The sequence below is a fragment of the Crocodylus porosus genome, unplaced genomic scaffold, assembly GCF_001723895.1.
Source record: "Crocodylus porosus isolate Cpor-Errol unplaced genomic scaffold, CroPor_comp1, whole genome shotgun sequence".
Classification (NCBI taxonomy): domain Eukaryota; kingdom Metazoa; phylum Chordata; order Crocodylia; family Crocodylidae; genus Crocodylus; species Crocodylus porosus.
The window spans coordinates 26,319,481-26,340,036 of record NW_017728912.1 but is presented as its reverse complement, the minus strand read 5'-3'; the positions used below and the strand labels follow the sequence as shown (position 1 = coordinate 26,340,036).

At 42.0% G+C, this 20,556-nt stretch overlaps 1 protein-coding gene across 1 annotated transcript in view; it reads right to left on the bottom strand.

Annotated features, from left to right (window-relative positions):
* Window positions 1-18,136: 18,136 nt before the first annotated feature.
* The window catches only part of TECRL (trans-2,3-enoyl-CoA reductase-like), a 171,697-nt gene continuing 169,277 nt past the window's right edge, over window positions 18,137-20,556 (bottom strand). Inside the window, exon 12 of the mRNA XM_019534213.1 lies at window positions 18,137-19,908. Coding sequence (XP_019389758.1) covers window positions 19,781-19,908 — 128 coding nt within the window. The 3' untranslated portion in view covers window positions 18,137-19,780. The remainder of the gene's footprint in view (window positions 19,909-20,556) is intronic.

The window sequence follows — 20,556 nt, the reverse complement described above, 5'->3', positions numbered from 1 at the left end:
CAGCTTGAGATGAAGTTTCCCAGAAACCCCTGCACCTATCTCCTCAAAACTTGGTAGACTTCATGGCCTTAGAAGGGGATACCATCTCTGTAAATTTCAACCAAATCAGGCACTCAATGATAATGTTAGAGGTAGTTTCATGCTTCTGCATTATAGCCTAGTGGTGAAATGCTGAAACAGCAAAACAGTTTCAATGAAACAAAATGGAATACTGGTTTTGATATGAAATGGACTTGAAAAAAAAACAGTGTCCCATCAAAACAAAGTTGAAATGGAACAGTGCTGTTTCACACAGCCCTAGCAGCCAGGTCATGCATGAAGGGGTTCCATGACTTGGCTTCACAGAATCATAGACAATTAGAATTGTAAGGGACCTTAGGAAGTCATCTAGTATAAACCCTTTCTCAAAGCAGGACCATCCCCAACTAGATCACTCCCACTGGGATTTGTCAAGCCTAGACTTAAAAACCTCCAGGGACGGAGATTCCACCACCTCTCTAAGTAACTTGTTCCAGTGCATCAGCACCCTCCTACTGAGAGAGTTTTTCCTAATATCCGACCTAAACTGTCCTTGCTAATGAGTTATGAGTTCATCCATTAACTCAATAACACACAGACTGACTGAGGTGTGAAGCCAGGAATTAATAACCACCCTTCAACTGAAGGGGAATGGAGAGGCACCCACAGTTCGATAGTCACCTGATCTTCATCACAGACCTGCTTCCATAAAACAATCAGTTTAATTTTTCTGTTCAAATGAACTAGCCCCTACCCTACACACACATAATAGAGGGTGAGAAGTGCAAAGGGTTCATGGGTCTCATGTGATGACTTGCCCCACTCCTTCCTCACCCCTGAAGTAGTGGGGGAAATTCAGGCACAGCTTAGGTGTTCCTTTCTGGGGTGTCCCTCATTCCCCACTATGGTACCAGACAGGTACACTCAAACTTAGCAAAGTCAGACAATCCTCAAGTTGTTTCTTGCTGGTTGGATACCTGAGACTCTGATAAGAAAAACTTTTTTCCGTATCTAACACAGTAACAGAAGGATAGTGCATGGGATTATCATCTTGCTGTGGGAAGGCTGACTCACAGCACAATTTGTGTGGGCTGAAGGGAAGCCTTGGGATACTCTCTATTCATCTCATTATGCATCTCATCGATCTCACTGTGTGTAGGCAGAGGGCAGAGGGGCTCCCTTCCATGGGAGCCCAAGAGAAGACCTCAGTTTCCTCCTATACCAGGTTCAACTCCTGTGTCTGTGTTGGGTGGGCTACATGCAGGCCTCTCTATCACAGTGGCATCCGGTCCTTATTTATGTCCTGTAAGAGGTGGGCAGTATCCATGACATAGCAGTGCTGAATAGGATTGTCCTACATGAAGATGCAGGAGAGTTATTCATAGTAGGTCCTCATGATCCTGCAAGCATAATGACCATCTTGAGGCCTCTTATGCTAGAGTTTCAGTACCTTCACCTTTAAGAGTCCCTGCTTCCAGTTCTGCTGTGCACCTGGGTTGCCATTTCTTCAGTGATCTGCTTAGAGACTACCTGGTTTGGGTGGCTGGTCTTTAGCACTCAGTGGCTCTCCTCCTCACTCCTCTCAGCAAAGTGAGCAGGTCCACTGACTCCTCTCAACTCAGATGCTGGCAGCCCTAGAAGATCCATTGGAGATGGCTAAGGGGGCCATGACTGAGAAGCTTTGGGGATGTCCACTATAGAGTTCATTGGTAACTTGCATTCAAGAACCATTACCAATGCTGACCTGAAACAAATGGTTGTGGAGCATGAGATAACACTAAATTCATGAGATGACAATAATAAAGCCACCTGTGACCTCTCATCCCTGATCAGTAGAGTTCTGTCTTAAGTACCAAAGAAGCCATTTCTAGTGCAAGAGTGGCTGGAGGAGGTGGAGAGAGGCACAGCACTGTATGATGCCTGGAGGATTGCCTGAGTCACCTGTCACCAGACTTTGTACTAGATCTGCACTGATATATTGGTGGCATATAGGATTGGCACTGATAAAAGGGAAATTAACATTATTGGCACTTGGGCTTTTTTCACCGGTATAACCAATAATGTCACTGATAAATGCTGCATGTACCCAGACACAGCATGCACATGGCCAGGAATACAGCCAGGCAGCTTGGAGAGCAACCTCTTGCTGGTAAGTCTGTTAGGGGGAAGGGGCATGGGGGAGGCAGATGAAGGCCCCCACAGTGAGGGAAGGAATGGGGCAGGGGCTGCTTCAGGGCCAGACAGGCCCTACCCAGTCAGGGTGGTTAATTGGACCCTGGGAGTGGGATGAAGCCATGGGCAGCTCATCCAAAGCATGCCGGAGAGTGGAGAGGGGGAGTGGCTCCCCACTATTTCCACCCAAGGGAGGTATGGGTGGCATGTGCTCCCTGAATTGATGCGCAGGGCAAGAGTGGGCTGCCCACTACAGGCTCAAGGCTAGAGTCTGTGCCATTCTCATCCTGGTAGGGGGGCTGGTTTGGTATTATGTTCAGGGCAGGCAGAGACAGGGAAGGCAGTGGTGGCACTGGAAGGGGTGGCTACTGGGAATTTACTCAGTAGCCACCCCTCCCAGCACTGCTGCTGCCCACCCTGCCCCTGCTCACTTGGAGTGTAGCCCCAGCCCAGCCTCTCCTCCTCACTGGGAAGAGGTTGGTGCAGCCACTGGTCCTAAGGCCACAGCAGGCAGCTCCCCCTTGCCCCACACACAAATCCAAGGGGCACATGCCTCCCATGCCTCCCCCAGGATGTGAGCAGTAGGGGGGAGCTGCCCCCTCCCCACACTCATACCTCTCCTGGACAAGCCCCACATGGCTCTGTCCCATTCCCAGGGTTGCATTCCCCACCTTGGCTGAGCAGTACCTTCCTCTGCCCCTGTTGCACTCCCCCCTCCCTGTGGGGGCCTTGATCAGCCCCCCATACACCTTCTGTCCTCCATACCCCTTCCCCAGACAGATTTACCACCAGGAGGCTTCTCTCTAAGCTGCCCAGCTGCATTCCTGTAAGTTGGCTATTGAATTGGTATCTGCCAATATGGCTGGTTATTAATCTGCCATCAGTATCAGCCAAGATCTTTATCAGTGCACCCCTACTTTACAGTATGACAAATATATAGACATCCTTTGAGATATGCAGGAACAGAGCAATATTTCCTCCTCTCCAGTACACTATTGGACAGTTTTGTTGCATGGTAGGGACTGAGTACATCCATATGCTTGCATTTTATAATAGTATTTGTCCCATGACGAAAGTGTGAGCAAAACAATATCTGTCCATACCCTAAAATGTCCATAAGTACAACAGGCATTTTACCTCAATAGGAAAGATTTAGGTCAACACAGAACAATTTGGAAAATCCCACCCCTTCTTGTCTTTTTTAATCAAATGACTTATGTTTACAGCCCACAAAATCAATTGTTCTTTAACCTCTGCTGACAATGCTCATGGATTATTCAGCACCTGAGCAACTCTTTTTTTCCCCTCACAATGTCTTGCTTGCTCTCTCATTTCTTGCATTCTAAATTAATTTATAGCTGCATTCCAATAAGAGCTGACTGGCACTTTTTTATTGGTTAAATGAAATGTAAGTGAAAGACTACTACCCTGTAGCCTTGTGTCTGGGAATGGGAAAGAATGAGGCTTAGGTGCTTGTTCTTCCTTAGACAGAGTGGAAAGGAACATTTCTGCTCTGAGTTAGGCAAAGACTTAAACTTGAGTTTCCAACTGTCAAGACCAGCTGCTTTACACATCCATCTATAGGATACACCTCTTTCTCACTAAGAAAAAAAAATCAGGCTTGCTCCCAATATGGACACTTTAGCATCCTTCCATTTTCACTGAAGTTGTTCCTCCAGAGAGGAAGGAAAACAAACTTTGAGACCTAAAAACTGTTTCAAATTAGAATTGCCATTTCTTCAGTATATTCTAGTTCTTCTTTCTATGGAGCATGGATCCACTCGGTGAGGGCCAAGATAGAGTCAGCTACCTCCTGGGTTCCATTTTACCCTTTATCCCTCTGCAGCCTGTGGATTGAATCACATAGGCTTGAGATCTGCAGAGGCAGAGGAATTCTCTGGAGGCAGGACATGAGCAGGCCAAGTTAGTATCACTGGGGAAGCTACTTATTAGGATTATCTTTAGTAGCCTGGTTGCAGTGGCATTTGACCACCAAAAATGTGAGGTTAGGGTAGTACAGAATTACACAGAACTCCACTTAAGATGTCCAACCATTTCTACAGACCTAGGGGAATCCTCCAGAATTGGCAGGTGCATTCTGTGACAGACCCACCCAGCAATTTATTTTCATGAGGAAGAATTTGGTTCTGGCCAAACACACCTCATTTTGTACTTTGCACACTAGCGAATAATGTAGTGGGTTCACAGAGTCCTACAGGAATCTGACTTACATTATTTAATTAATTCCTTTAATAAAGAGTGCTGTCTTCTGGCAAATGAGATCATGAATCATTGTAGCTGCTGTTATGCTTACATGTATCTTTCTGGATTCTACTTTTAGCAAATACAACTTGAGCATCTCAGGACTCTTCCTTCCTATGGAGAAGTACCACAGGGTGCAACTCTGGCTCTAAGTCAATAAATGTTTTGTCATTGACATCAGTGGGGTCGAGATTGTATTCCTAGAATTTAACCACCCATGTCTAGGGACCTACCTAAATCATGGTGAGACAAAGGGTTTTTCTCAGTCCACACACAGTGTGTAGAGCCCATTTTACAGTGGCCCCAGCCCTCAGTGCCGATTGGTGGAGAGTCCTAGGTGGGAGGATGGATGAGGGGCCAGTCGCTATCTTAATTGCTGGCTTCCCTTTGTGTGACCCCACCACTTGACACTGATTGGCAAAAAGGCTCCACTGAGAGGAGGAGGGACAAGGGGGATGCTGCCATCTTTGCTGCCCTTCGTTACACCCCTCCAGATGGCACCTTCACTTCCCCGTAGCAAAGAGTGCTGGCTCCCACTGGGGAGGCAGCGTTTTATTTTTATTCAGGTTTGGGGGTTTTTTGCTGATTTTGTGGACTATCCCAGATTTCACAGTTTCCATGAAATCCACTAAACTGTAAATTAAGTAAGTCCCTATCTATGTCTCCATCTGCAGCTCCCCTCTCTCCTCTCTCCCATATTTTTGCACTCACACATATTTGTACTGGAGCACAACAACTTTGAAAACACTACAGGTACTCAGCAAAGACTACCATGCATAAACTAGTAGTGAGACATTGACTTGCCTTAGAGGTTGTTTGTAATCCTTCCTTCAGAGGTTCAAAACAACCTCTTTAAGAAACTCTAAGAGAAGATGTCTCTATTCGCTTTCTCCCCAGCCCTCATGATTTAACCTTTTGGTCATCCTACAGCCTTACAATCTGGACATTTTATTGACAATTGCAGTTAAATGGATGTTGATTTAGTCAACTCTGCCTGTAGCTGTTTTGAAATTTTTATTTATATTGACCTTGTTTGTATCCTTAGTCTCTGCCAAGCATGTTCATCTCCTTGCTGTGTAACCAATGCATCAACTTTATTTTCACTACCAAAAAATATCAAACGTGACCCATCTTTCCTTTCAGTTCTCTCTCCCTCCGCCCCATTATCTGGAAAAGGGCACAGCCTCTCTCTTTGTAACTGTATATTGATTGTATATGTCAACTTTTGGCACGTTTGTTGACGCTGAAGGATTTGATTTTCTTTCCATTTTCTCAATGATATCTGAAAAATGACTGCTTCTGGGATGCTTGGAAGCAGGATTCTTGTCAACATGTTTTATAATGCATTATTCGCATATAATTGCAGTACAGCAATGTCATTACACAAGATATTTCTTTTGGCATCCTTAGATATTCCCTTTGATAATATATGTTTCTGCAGTCCTGGGAATATAAAACTAGGGTAGGCGTGAGTGCCCTATAACCTCTTGCACTTGTCCAATTTAGTGTTTTTATATAAACCATTCAAAAATACATAAAAAGGAGTGGTTTTTCTAAGCCCTTGCTGACTGTTGTTGCTGTGCTTTTTTTCTTGTTAAACTGGACAATTCCCTGCCACTGATGGCTGGTCAGAGGTTCTAATTATTAATGCCACTTCAGTAAAATGGATCACCATTAAGGAGCAGAATCCAAACCAATTCAACTGAGAGGATTTTAGTGACACTCCCACATCACTCTGAAACTCCCTTTGGCAGAGAAAAGAGTACTGATGGCTAGACAATCAGGATCATTTTATGCATATGGGTGTAACTGCATACCACCACAATGGAATTACTTGCTGAGCCAAGGCCTGTCCTTGTTCTACAAGGATTGAGGTAGCTCTTTTAACAATGTAAAACACCCATGGCACCGAAAGTCCAATCCTAGAGATCAGTTACATAATGGAGGAAAGCAAATTTCCACTGAATGGTGCTCTGGACATTGAGCTTATGTGAATGAGATTCCTATACACAGGCTGCATCTACATGAGGTGCTGACTGCACAGTAGCTTGTGACTACTCCATAGTAGCATTACATGGCATGAAGCATGATGTGATGCTGCTGTGCAGTAGTAACAAGCTACTGCGCAATCAGATTCACCAAAAAACCATGCAGGGATGCTACTGTGCAGTAACTCCAGTTGCTGCACAATTATTTAGTATTTGTGTATGCAGCCACAGCCACACACACACACACACACACACACACACACACACACACTCCAACTAGCCCGCACCTGGTTGCCTGCAATTGCTAAGGGCATGTCTCAATGGCCCAGGGGGGCCCTTCCCATCCTATGTTCCTCCTGTAAGGTCTTGTTGTGGCTAAAGGTATTTTACAACCCAGCAGATCTTTTGTAGTGGAAAGAGAGATACCAGATTGAGTGTCCCTCTTTGTTTAGGGAGGGCTCTGCCCAAGTTCCTGAAACCAATATGAGGCTTGTTTTGGAGTTAACCCAAAACACGTTCCCTCTATTTCTCTAGGTCTAGGTAGGACCTGACTATCTGCCCTTGAGGGAAGCAATGATATTGTTCAGTCTGTGCCTAATAGAGATGATGGAGGTAAATAGCCTCTATTCCTGGTGAATGGTGAGGTTGGGCACCAGTGCCAACTATCTGCTTCAGCAAGGTGGTCAGCTCACGTATGCCTACTCCCTTAGAATCCATTGTTGTAACCAAATCTCAGAAGCTTGACAGTACTATTGATCTGTTACAGATTATAAGATGCAGACATGAGCAGCACAGCCCTGCTATTCAAAACCTGTTCATTCAAACTGGCCCTATTAAAAAAAAATGTAATTTGCATATGAGTGGGAGACTACTTTATTCTATATTCAATATCATTATCATATATTTGCACACAGTGCATAGAAAGCTTCCATCCACACCATAGTGAGAGACCACTCTGAACTGAATACTCTAAATATAACTTGCAAAGGGAACTTCTGGTCTATAGTCCACATTTAGGCCTTAGATTTTAATTAACTTTTTTTTTGTATCCTAGCATCAACTTTTCAGACAGCCTTTTAAACAGTCTAAATCCAATCTGACTATTTTTACTCACATACCATACCCACTTTCCCCCTCTCCACCCCCACAATTGTGAATGTCTTAAGAGGGAAGCTATTTTTTTCTGCCCAAAATAAAAGCACCCTGCTTTGATTCCTGCTCCATCTGGTAGTATTAGTTACAATCTATTCAGACAGCTGAAGGACTCAGTTGACCTAATGGGTAATTGTTCTTCACTCAAAAGGTGTTTACAATTGTCTTCCCTTTTTAATGGTCTCGGTATTCCACTAATCAAGCTAACCTTTCTTTTGGTATTTTTTTTCTGTCTGTTATCTTTTCCTGGGCTCTCTTCCCTTTCACAGACTTGAAGACTGATTTAGATTGTTTCAGAATCATTGATCCACCCATGGGAACCAGTCTTCAGCAGCAACTAGGGGTCAAGACTTTGGTTAAGCAGGGAAGGGAGGGTGAATGAACAGAAGATTAGGCTCTAACCCCAGTCTATACAGCCATAATTGGAAATATCTTTTGTTCTCCATGCTGACTTCTCAGAAGCAAGTTTTATTTCTTATTTGGAGGTATGTTGTTTTCAAGAAAATATGGTATTTCATTTTTGAGACTATCCAAATAAATGAAAGACTGTGCATATCTTCTGGTTTATCTTGTTTCAGAGTTAAGGCTTAAGAATAAAATTATATTTAAAACTTGTCAAGCAGAGTTAGAAGAATTAGCATATGCTAATGTTCTGAACCAAAGAAATCTTTTCAAATACCTTCAGATTTAGAGAGCAAAAAATAAAAGCATATGGCTAAAAGAGGAAAGAGCGAAAATAGCTTTTTTCTTGTGAAAGCAGGAATATGTAGTTAACAGGGCACTGGTCTACAATTCAATAAACTTAAATTTACTTTTCTGTGCAAATGTCTTCCTGGGTTACCTTTCATAGTCATTTAAAATCATAGGGCACTTTTACACATGCTCGGGGTGTGGAGGACATTGCACTTTAATTAGAGCTGGTCTAATTAAAGCACCTCCGCATCTCGTGCATCACTATCCCCACTCTTAAAAATTGCTTTGAGGGTGCTTGAACTAAAGCTTGTTTGATAAGCTTTAGTTCAAGTGCCCCACCACCATTTTTAAGTGCAGGGACACTGATACATGAGACTCAAGAGACTGCTGGAACACAGTAATTGCCATGCTGTAGCAAACTCTATTAACTAAGTCTGCTCCAACTTGCTGGAATTCTAACACATTGGATCAGCCTCCGTGCTCATGTGTAGGTGCCTATAGGGTTTGAAGGTACTTCAGAGTTCCTCTAGTTCAACTCCCTGCACAAATATAATCCCAGAGAAGGGCTGCCCAGCCTCTTCTTGCAAACATCCAGGGAAAAAGATTCTATATTATCCACAGAAAGGCTGTTCCACTAGCCTAGAGTGCTGACTTTACCTTAGTTCTTTGTCTGTAAAACAAGGGTAATACTTGCTTGTTTCAAAGGAGTATAGTGAAGCTCAAAATCCATTAATGATTGCATAGTGATTAGATTTTGGTAATGCAATGACAATGTAGTTATTGAAGTATATTCACAGTTTCTTCATTGCTAGAGCATACTAAAGTCAATGGGAGTTAATAAAAAGATTGAAAATATTTAGATTTTGGTGGGTATTATCTGAAACTTTAAGGCATATGTAATGGTCATAGAAGATGAGTTAGGGTGATTATAACTTTAGAAGTCCCCCAAACACATCAGATATGTTGAAAAGATGAGATGTATGCCAGTGAGTGGAAGAATACAAATTTCTTGTATGTGACAAACATTCCCCGTTAGCTAAGAACACTACTTTGTTTTTCATTAGATACAATATTGAAGATGTGTCATCTTTAATCCATTTCTGTCAAGCTCAGTTGTCAGAAAGAGTGAAATTTCTTTCCAAAAAGACATAGCTAGTAATCTCTAAAAGCACATTGTAACCACATTCTGGTTTTTCAAATTCTCCAATCAATGCTTTCTCTTATGGGCATGCCCTTGAACCTAAAAAATTCTTTCATTTTCAAAGAAAAAAGACGTTATTTTTTCCTGGCAATTTTTTAAAATTTGCTTTATTGTGTTTCATAGATACAATACTCAAGACAAGTGAAAATGCATCAGCATTTCAATTATATCAATGTGAGAAAGAAAGGAACAACACTATAATGTAGCTTATTTCCATCACAGCCTGTCTTATAATGGTTTAAATGTGTCCAGAGATGGTTAAAGCTATAATTTTGAAACAAAAGCTCTTCTATCTTCATTGAATGATATGATATTGGGAACAAAAAACAGAAATAGCTGACAACAGCTGTTTTTATCATTAAAATATTCAGTATTTATAAAGAAGCTAGCTAACAACCGTATTCCTTAAACACATATGTGAAGTGTGACTTTATTTGTATTTAAATAAAATATGTTCTTTTATAATTTCATAGATTTCACAGGCATTATGGCTGGAAGGGACTTCAGAAGATCATTGAATCCAGCCCCCTGCCCCAGGGGCAGGAAGTCAGCTAGGGTCAAAGGATCCTAGCAAGATAAGTGTCCAAACATTTCTTAAAAGAATCCAGAGTAGGTGCTTGCACCACCTCTGGAGGGAGTCTATTCCAGGCGTTGGACCCCCAATTCCCTTTCAGCCATGGTGCTACAGAGCACAGCACTGCCAAGCCTCTAAGCGTGATGCAGATTTTTTTCCCTGAGGTAATGTTCCTTGCATTTTTCTGTACTGAACGTTATCAGGTTTTTATCCACCCACTTTCTAAACCTACAAGGTCAGCTTGGATCACCAGCCTAGATCACTGTGTGTATGTGTGCCTTATAGCATTTCAAAGCCCTTTGAGACATGGCAAGAAGCACATGCGGAAACAAAAAAATTCCCCATGCTGCAAGTTTGCAGTGTGGGGGCAAAATTAGACCCCTGGATATCCAGGGGTCAACACAAAACACTCCACAGAATAGTGGGGCAAGGCACAGTCCCAGACTGTGCCTGAAGGCAACCTGGGAGTTGGTCCTCCAGGAGAGATGCTCTGGTTTCTGGCCAGAGCATCTCTGTGGTGCTCCTGATGTCCCCAGCACTGTCAAGGGTAAGTTAAAGATGTGGGGTGGGAGCGGTTTATGGGTGTGGGTGGGCGCAGGTGGGTGCAAGGAGTGGCATGGGGATGTTGGGGGTGTTGGGAGTGGAGGGGGATGTTGGGGGCTATGGGAAGTTGTAGTGGGATATCAAGTAGTGGAGGGAGGGGAGTGTCAGGGACTATGGGGAGTGGAGGGGGATGTCAGGGGGTATGGGAGTGGTGGAGGGGATGTCCCAGTGGGTGGGTGAATGGACCTAGCCTGCTAGTGCATGACCATGTATAAACCAGGCCGGGCTCATTCAGTATCTATGGAGCACAGCTCAGACAGTGCCATGTCACTGGCCGCTTTTCCTGTAACACAGCCACACAGCCTTGCTTGCCTGCTGCACCTGGCACCATAGCCACCAGGTGTGGGAACAGGATGCACCAGAGCGGGACACTTGGCTCCAGGAGGCACAGCTCCCTTGCAGATGCACACTAGCTGCATGGGCCAGGCAGGATTGGGTTGAGTCAGGCTGGCAGGGTACATTTTCCATGAGGCTCAGACACACTTGAGCCTCATGGAATATGTGCCCCACTGGCCTGATCTGGCCCAGGCCATGCATCTGGTGTGCATTTGCACAGGAGCTGTGCCTCCTGGAGCTGCACATCCTGCTCTGGTGCAAAGTTGGACTAGCAAAGGTCTCCCTCTGCCTGCAGAAGGGGCAGGAGACCAGGGTGTCTGTGAAACTTGCTATATACATGCCCACGGTGATGGCCCCACCACAGAAGCTCCTGTCTATTTGTAACATTCAAAATAGTGTGGGCCCTAAGGCCTACCTGGCTAAAAGTAGCCACCATTGTACGGGGGCTAGTGGGTGAATTTTACAACAAAATACTTGGTACAACTAATGAAAAAAAAAGAAGTGTTGTGTGGGTCAAAGGGTCAAAACATGAAAATAAGTGCCTGAGGGGGACAAGGAGCAAAGCCCCCCAAGCTGCACCCACTGGTCCTCAAAAGTATCCAAGGAGCCGGTGGACACCCAGTGCTCTTTCCAGAAACATGTATGGACAAGTGAGAGGAAAGCCACCCCACAGTCTCTGGGAACCTTCTTGGTCAAGTACAGGGCCCACTTGGCCAGGGCCAGGATGAGGTTGACCAGGAAGTCCTGGGATTTGGTGGGGCCATGGATGGGGTGACCAAAAAGAAAAAGGTGGGGGGTGAAATTTAACCACAACCTCAGGAGGGGGTTCTGGACATTGAGGTGGAGGGGCTACAGCCTGGCACACTCAAGGGTCATGTGTGCCAGGGTCTCCCTCTGCCCACAGAAGGGACAAGAGACCGGGGTGTCTGTGAAGCTTGCCACATACATGTCCACGGTGATGTCTCCACCCCAGAAGCTTCTGAAGGCAAGTAGCTGGGGCAGCACAGGGAAAGTTTCTATACTGCTGGTTTCTATACTGCTTCTATACTGCCAGGCTCTAGCTCCCCCTGGCTGCAGATCCGGGAGGAGCCAGCCAGAGTTATTTTCCCCCAAGTGGCATAATTTGCCCCACACCAAAATGCATGTCTGGGCATGTGCTCTGAGCCAAAAAGCCCTGGCTATTATTTGCAATTCTTCTAGTTGAGCTGTTGCAAGTGCATGTGCCTGTATGTGTGGACATGCCCATCATTGTTATACACTTTACATAATAACATAACATGGAGAAAAGAACAATTTTTTCACAATCATAACAATTTCACTTCATTTCAGTTCATTCCTTGAATAAGCATAGTATCTATTCTTCTAAAACCTCTAATGATTGCTAATAATAGGGAACAGCAATTAAAGACAAAATACAGAAACTATCTGCAAAGAAGGCATGGTACAAGAATTATTAAATTATTGGAAAGCCGTTTACAGTTTGAATTATCTTTGACTTGAACAGTACTTGTTATAACTATAAATAGATAAATGGTCTCCTAGTTTCTTGTAGTTTTCTACCACTTGTGTCTTGATTTAGAAGTCTTCACATTCAGTGATTTTTATTTTATTACACTTCCATCAATGCAGGCTCTCTTTCAGGGAACTACTTTGATATCATATAGTTTCATTTCAGTTCCTAGGGTGATAAAAGCCAATTTAGAATCACTTCCTTGATACACAACAATGTAAAGCACAGAATATGCTGATGTTAATAGCAGCTGTAAAAAGGATGAAAATTTACTTTTACTCACCTCTCCTACTTTCTGTTCCCTTTGGGGTTATATTTTCACTGTAGAGGGATGTAGTTACTATTCAAGTACAGTCAGCTAATAAGGCAACTGGAAGCCATTTACTGGGGCACACCTTGACTCAGGTTTGCAAAATTAGAGACATAAAGTTTGGTTACAGTTTATTCAAATTTCATATAACATCACTGTCTTCCACATCAGAAAGAGAGTCTGAAATAGCAGGGGAGGGCACTTCATGACCAAAAAGGTTCTTTCTAGCATTATTGGTAGCAAACTTCCCTTTCTGGTCATCCTAAGAAGTCATCTTTTGGTTGTCTACATGGCATTTTTGGTGCACACCCAGAGGAATTCTATTCGGGGATGTATAATCCTGCATGTGTGGACCACCGCATAGCTATGCACACACTGAGCATGTGCACTGGCAACAAAAAGAGAGAAAGAGGGCACATCTACACATGAAATTAATATGAACCACTAATCTCTGGAATTTATTGCTCTGGAGTTTATTGCTCCTGGGCACCTTGTTTGAACGTGCGCCCAGGACCATAGCACACTGAGCCAGGGAGCTCCAGGGGGCTAGCCTGCAAGTCCTTAGCTCAACAAGGTGTGGAAGGGCTGGCTGGGTCATGAAGATGCTTCAGTGTAGGGCTAGCCAGCAGGCAGGCAGGGTAACATCTACATATGTGCTGCTGTACAGTAAAAAGCTCCACAGCAGGATAGTACTTGTATTTATAAATACTACCCTGCTGCAGAGTTAATTAGCTTATTCCAGCCTAATACACATGCATGTGTAGATGCAAGGTGTTTACTGTAGAGATAATTAGTTAATTCCACAGTAAATATCTTGTGTAAACATGCCCAGAGAGAGAGAAAGGGCTCTTTAATAACTGAATGGCAAGGTATTTGTATGAGCCCATAGCAGTTTGCAGTCATCCGTGAGAAAATGGAAGCCACCTGTAAGGTCTGTGTATTAAAAACAATTTGAAGCCCTGATATCTTTGTGAGAAACAGAATTATTGGTTTCCAGTTAACTGTGTTGAGTACTGGGATGTGGTGCAGAGCAGTGCAGGCTTTCTGGAAGGAAGAAAATTCTGAACCAAGAGAACTTAGTTGAAAATTGACTCAATATTTCAGTCATAACTGATCCCGATTCTGAACCATAAAGGTAGACAATACAATATTCTCTCAATGTAAGATGGGTACAATTGGCAAAACTTTGTAAGCTTGATCAGATACAATGAGAAATATGAACCAGGATATAAAACTTGCTTGAGAAATATATGGGCTGTCAAAGCTGTTAGAGGTATTAGAGGCAGCTACTGTTTTGAAAAGAAACTACTTCTGAATTCTTCTTCAGGACATTTAGAAATAGATTTTTTTTCACAGAAGCTGTGAGGGATAGATATGTGTATGTGTGTGTGTATGTGTGTATATATATACACACACACACACACACATTTATACACATGCACAAAGACACACATATATATGTTCACACATACATATATACCATAGATATACACATATGAATATGTACATACATATGTTGGACTGAATATCAGGGACAGGAAGCTCTATCTGAATAAAAGAATAGCATTGGCAAAATATCAAGGGGCTACTACTTGATCATGAACAAATTTAGGCTGAAAATTAAAATGGTTTCTAATCAGCAGGTGAGTAGAGGGCTAGAATATTCTCCTCAACAAAGTAGAAGGGAGAAGGCACTGAACTGCTTTAAAATGCACTTCACCAAAGTTTATGGAATGGATAGTATAATAGGGTAGAGTAGCAATGTTGTTGAAGCAGTAAATAACACATGCGATATGGTTTCATGTGTGTCACATCCCCATAATGGGGCTGAAAAGAAACTTGACATCTGTGTGGGAAGAGTTTAGTAATCCCATATTTCAGGGCTTCTACTAGTGACCTGTAGAGGCCAAAGCATTTTTTTTTCCTTTTTTCTGAAGAAATTTTCATCATGAGAAAGTGTCATCAACACGTGTAGAGTTGATCCAGAAATGCGAATTATAATTTACAGGACACTTTTAAAAAAATCTCATGAACACTTCCTAATTGTTGAGAAGTATTTTGGTAAAATGGTGTATGTACATAAAAATGAAAATAGTTTTTTCTTTTCACTTTCAGTTTTGGTAATATTTTTGGCTTCCAAAAGCAAAATCATACTCCCTTCCCTACTCCACAATACCCTCCAATACCAACTATGTTAAACATCAATTGAATATATATTTTACCTACAAAGCCATACTTCGTTTTGACAAAAAAGTCACATGGGACAAATCAGTTTTGCCATGTGAACTACAACTGGTTAAACGTTACAAAATATATTGTTGGGATCATATAATTTATCTTATATATAACATGGGCTTCCAGGTCTACATGACTATAACTGCGAATCCACAAAACACATGCAATTACTCTTCTAAGAATGGGTATTTGAAGTGCAAGCTTTATTAAGTGCTACCTAATATTGCCTGAAAATGCAATTTGAGTTTAGTGAATAATCACTCACACAGAAATTAAGAAGCAACTAAAGTGAATAATTCATGAACCACCCATTTTACATAAAATATCTGGTAAATGCATATGAAGAGCAACTATGTTTGTTGATGTATCATTTGTAAACATTTCTTAAAATAAAATCTTAAATTTGTAACCAAAGTTATTCTCTTTAATAAAGAGATGATCAGATAAATGAGTATCATTGTGAAATTTAAAGCAGGCTCACCCACATCAAAGGTTTTAAGATAAGTGCCATAAGAATTAAAAAAAAAAAAAACCCTCAAGATAAACATATCATTAAATATACTCCCAACTAAAAAGAAACTACTGAAAGAAGGAAAATGGAAATGTCCTGATATTTTTGCCAACACAGCATGCATATGTTATTTAGGGAAAATGTTACTTTAAGAAGAATCCAATTAAAAGTTATCAAGAAAAATGCATAGCAAATATTTTCTCCTAAAATATATCTTTATTGTGGGACATCACATTAGCTGATTTATTGCTCAGAGTGACTCTGTTGTATCTACTGAGAGCAATGAAAAAAAATCCAGGTGTTAATTATTCACAGGTTTAAAAAAAACACATGAAAATATTATTTACACTACCAAAATGAAACAAAATTATATTTTACATACAGATTTAGTTAATAAACATGATGCCCCTACTGATTCTGTAGATGACTTGGAAACCAAACAACCTGTAGCAATTTCTGTGCCTATTTATGAACTTAATGGGCTAATTACAGCACTCCCTTTGCCTCTTCTTCAGTATGGACTTATACTGGAATTTATGAGTCTACCAAAATACTGATAGAGCCAAAAATTCCTTGTGCCTTCCCATTTTGCCAGTACATAAATTAATTCCTCAACCAAAACCTATTTCCGTTTTTGCCCTAGCCTGTTCATTTAACTATGCTCAGTTGCTTTTATTCCTTCCAAATTTTTACAGCTATATATTTTACGTTACCTACCAGCATAGCTAAATTGCTGAAACATGCAAAGTAACTTGGCTGCTCTTTCACTTGCCTATTTATAGCAGGCTCTACAGTCAACACACATAGCTCATTGGTAATGTTGCTAATAGGACAAACACTACAAGACTCTAGAATAGGCATTAGGGGAAGGATATGAACCTGGTTTATTGGATAAATTAATTTTGTTAGAGTACTTGATCCTGACACCATGGTATAAGATAAATGTTTCCTGTAAGAGGCCAAATTGTCTTGCTTTGTTGCTATGGCTTAGTAACTAGGCTACTTAACTGGCATTCCGAATTTGAAAGGCACTGATAAAGAATTAGAAATATGGGCTTAAATCATGACAGAAGAGTTACTTACCAGTTACTGAAGAGCCTTAAAATGCACTGTTCATGTGCACATTCCCACATGAACTGTGGGTGTACAGGCATCTCTTGCACTCAAGCTTTGAGAATATTTTACATAATCAATACCAGCCATTCCATTCACATGGACTTGCTGTCCACATACTATGCACTGAGATCAGGAAGGGCAGTTTGTGCTTCCTCCTTCTCTGCTTTCTCTTACCTGCACATTCCCACAGTGTCAGGGACTTCAAGGAGAAGCAGCAGGAGATACGGGGGATCAGGATATGGAAGTTGCATATAAATAAAACTCTCTAAGACACCTAGAGGCTATTAAGCTACTGATTTTGTCTTTGTGTACTTGTCCACATACATATTTCACTATGTGCAACTTCAAGGCAGTGCCCCAATCCACATGAAAATGCAAGCTACAGAGCTCCATGTAAACGGTGACTAAAGTATTGTTTGGCCAAATGTACTGTCCGCTTTACAAGCCTCTGCAATGGCTTAAAGAAAGGCTGTCCAACTGATGGCCTATGGGCTGCATATGACCCATGAGTGCTTAACTTAGGGCCCATGGGCTGCCACCCCCTGACATCCTCAGCTCTCTACTCTTTCTTCCAGTTTCAAACATCACTTCTTCCAGCTGTCACCAACCCCCTCCATTACCTGATCCAGCTGCTGTCATGGCTTCTTTCCTCAGGCTGCCAGAATCCCTGGGCTTCCCTTCCTTCCTCTAGCTTTCATATTCTTACTCCCCCATGACATGGGTAAACAGGTGTAGCCAGCAGAGGAGACAGCTAAGTGGCAGAGTGGCCTGTAGGATGGAAATGATGGGCTGTTGTGGCTTGTATGATGAAAACGATGGGGTGGTGTAGTCTGCAGCTGTTCTGACGTTAGACAGTTCTCCTGTAGTGGTGATGAAGGTGTGCATTAAAGTCCGGGGGGGGGGGCATTTTGCTGATGTTTGGAATAGAGATGTTCCCAAGAGAAGCCAGTTGAGCTCTGGTGGAATGAGCTCTGATCAGTATCAGTGGGTTCACCTTAGCAACCATTTAGCATAACTTGACAGTCTAAGAGCCGGTTAGGCAGTCTCTGGCATCTCATCCACATAAGCGTGGATGTTTGGTTGTCTGGGGCGACACCTTGTGCCGCTGCTAGTTGTCCCTGGAAAACGCCTATGCCACACGTGCTCTGGCATGCAATAGGTTACCTGGGATGGAGGGGGAGGCTGAGGCCAACACTGGACTGGCCCCAGCAGCCTTACCTGGAGTTCTAGGGGCCTCCCAGAGAAGTAGCAGTGGCGATCCTGTCACTCAGAGCTTGACTGGAAGCTGGAGTGTGGCTCCAGCCCTCCAGGCTATGGTTTCGAGAGGCATGCACCACTCTACCTCTTTTTTTGCATGGGTTATTTTAACCCCTGGATATCCAGGGGTCACACACCTATGCTGTTCCCTTGCAGTGCAGAGAACAGCTGAATGTGCAGTATGTGGCACCTGCAGTTATGTCTGTGCTGCCACATACCACATGGCTAGACTTCTCTGGATGCAGCCTTGGTGGAAACTGTTGTGTCTCTAACTTTTTGCTATGGAAAGAAAGAAAAATAGAAATTACAGGAATACTTAATCCTGTTCAGATGAAAGAACAAAGCTAACCTCACATCAAGTATATGTAGAGAGGTTCTAAGAGAGTAAAATTTTGAAAGAAAAAAATCAGCAAGCAGCTTTGCTTATAAAAGTGAAATTCTGTGACCCTGGGTAAATACTTGGAGTGAACATGAAAGGAGATTGTCTCTGGGAAAAATCTTGTATTGGGTGATCTTACACCAATGCCTGAAAAAAAAAAATTAAATAATCAAGAGACCAAAAATAGTTAAAAATAGTGATTTTGAAAAGATGGTGCTAGGCTAATCCCTATTCTGAAACAAACAGTAGAAGATCCATCTTAAGCCAAGGGAAATGAGAGGAACTGAAGAACAGGAAGTGTTTATGTCCATATTGAAGATGTGGAGAAAAGGTAGTGTTCATGTGCCAATGGGGCTGAAAGTGTCTCCAAGCTCAAATGCCTGTGGCACATCTGCACCCACCACAGAACATTCATGCAGACAAGTACTTGAAGGAGAAGTGGAGTTTAGAGTGCTAATGCTTGTGGAAGCAACCCTAACCCTTTTTGTTGTCAAATGATACTACAATCCAAGCAAGTCTTGCTGCTAAGAAATATATTTATTTGTGCAAATGATGCAGCCAATTTGCAAATCATGTTATATAGAGTTTTCAGCTATTTGAAGAAGACCAGTACTTTTCTTTTAGAAAGAACAGCAAAGTAAGAACAGAGTAATCATCTTGGAATAGGATCTACATTACAAAAGCTATATCAAAATATACTTGGTATCATCCTAACTCCATGAGAGATGTCTACAATCTGAGTTAAGGTACGTTTCCAAGTCCCCATGGCAAATCATTAGCAAAGCAAGAAACAAAACTGAGATCTCATAGAAACCATTTCCCTTCCTGAATTAGTAGGCTGCATCCTAGAAAAAAGTCAGATTTCTCTATAGTGCTCAATTTAAACCCATTTGAATTGTACAACTTTCTGTCAGTAATAGATTCAGTCAAAGAAAAATGTGAAGCCATTCTAACTGTATTAATGCTGTATAAGTCCAGATTCCTCCATGATACTTTTTAGAGGGATTTACACAACTCTCACTACTTCTGTGCAGTGTTTAACAGAATAAAAGCTGTGAATCAACAATGCAACACTGAAAATCTGGTCAATGTTTGACAGTGAACATAAAATAAACAGATTCTTATCTAGTATAGATCAGCAGTGTTCCACTGATTTTAAATAGAGCTAAGCCCAATTAAACTAGTTGAAGATTTGGCCCACTATTAAGAAGAAGGATTTTCTATTCTCTTCCTAATGAGCTCCATTACACAAAATCTAATTAAATCATATCTTCTGACACAAAGCAAGGATTCAGAGCCATATTCTTTTCACTTAATAAAGAGCATCCCATTTGCATCTGTTAATTATCTGAAGAAAATACCCAATCATTCTTGCCTTACACCTCTTTACTAAAGGAAATGGCTCATTTACTCTCAGAGTCAGATATCAAACGGTGCATATAGGCTTCTGATGCATAAAGAGCTTAGAGGATGAATGGAATCATGGCTGCTTTCCTGTATGTATAGGTATTATATTTCTTCAGGTACATCTTGTGTTTTTTCTGGGCCCACAAAGACATCTGGATGACCATCAGGAAAGCAAAAACACCAACTACAAAGGAAAAAAAAACAACAGATTGTGTTGCTTGTGTGTCCACATGCAATATATATTGTACGTATTGCAATGCTTAATTTGCAAGTGCCTGCCCATCAGAGTAGAATCCAGAACACTGTGCTTGTTTCTAGACTCCATTTACAATACAAGGGGAGAGCTGGGCTTCTTAAAATGGCCTCCTCAGTATCAAGTTTGCTGGATAGGAATCTGCCTAGGGTTAGCCAAAAGGAAGACACAAAAGGCAGGTGCAAATCTTAAATCCTTCCCTTTAGGCACTTTAATCAGAGATGCAGTACATGGCTACATGTGCATTTAATGCACATTAATGGCTTTCTTACACATTTAAGTGCTGCAGTGCACTTTGAAAAACATCCAGCACTGCGATGCATGCAGCTGTATAAGCAGCAAAATCTATGTCATAACTGAGAAAATGGTGGTGGTGTGCTTTTGAACTAAAATATATTGGAGATGCTTTAGTTCAAAAGGGCACTGCCACCATTTTCTGTGAGCTAACATGCATTTTGCTGCTTATACAACTGCATGTGGCACAGCACAGCTTGCCTCAGCTCGCTTGCAAAGCAGACTCGATTAATTTGAGTCTGCTCTCAAGTAGAGGTTCTCTGGAGTGTTGTGGGATAAAAAAAG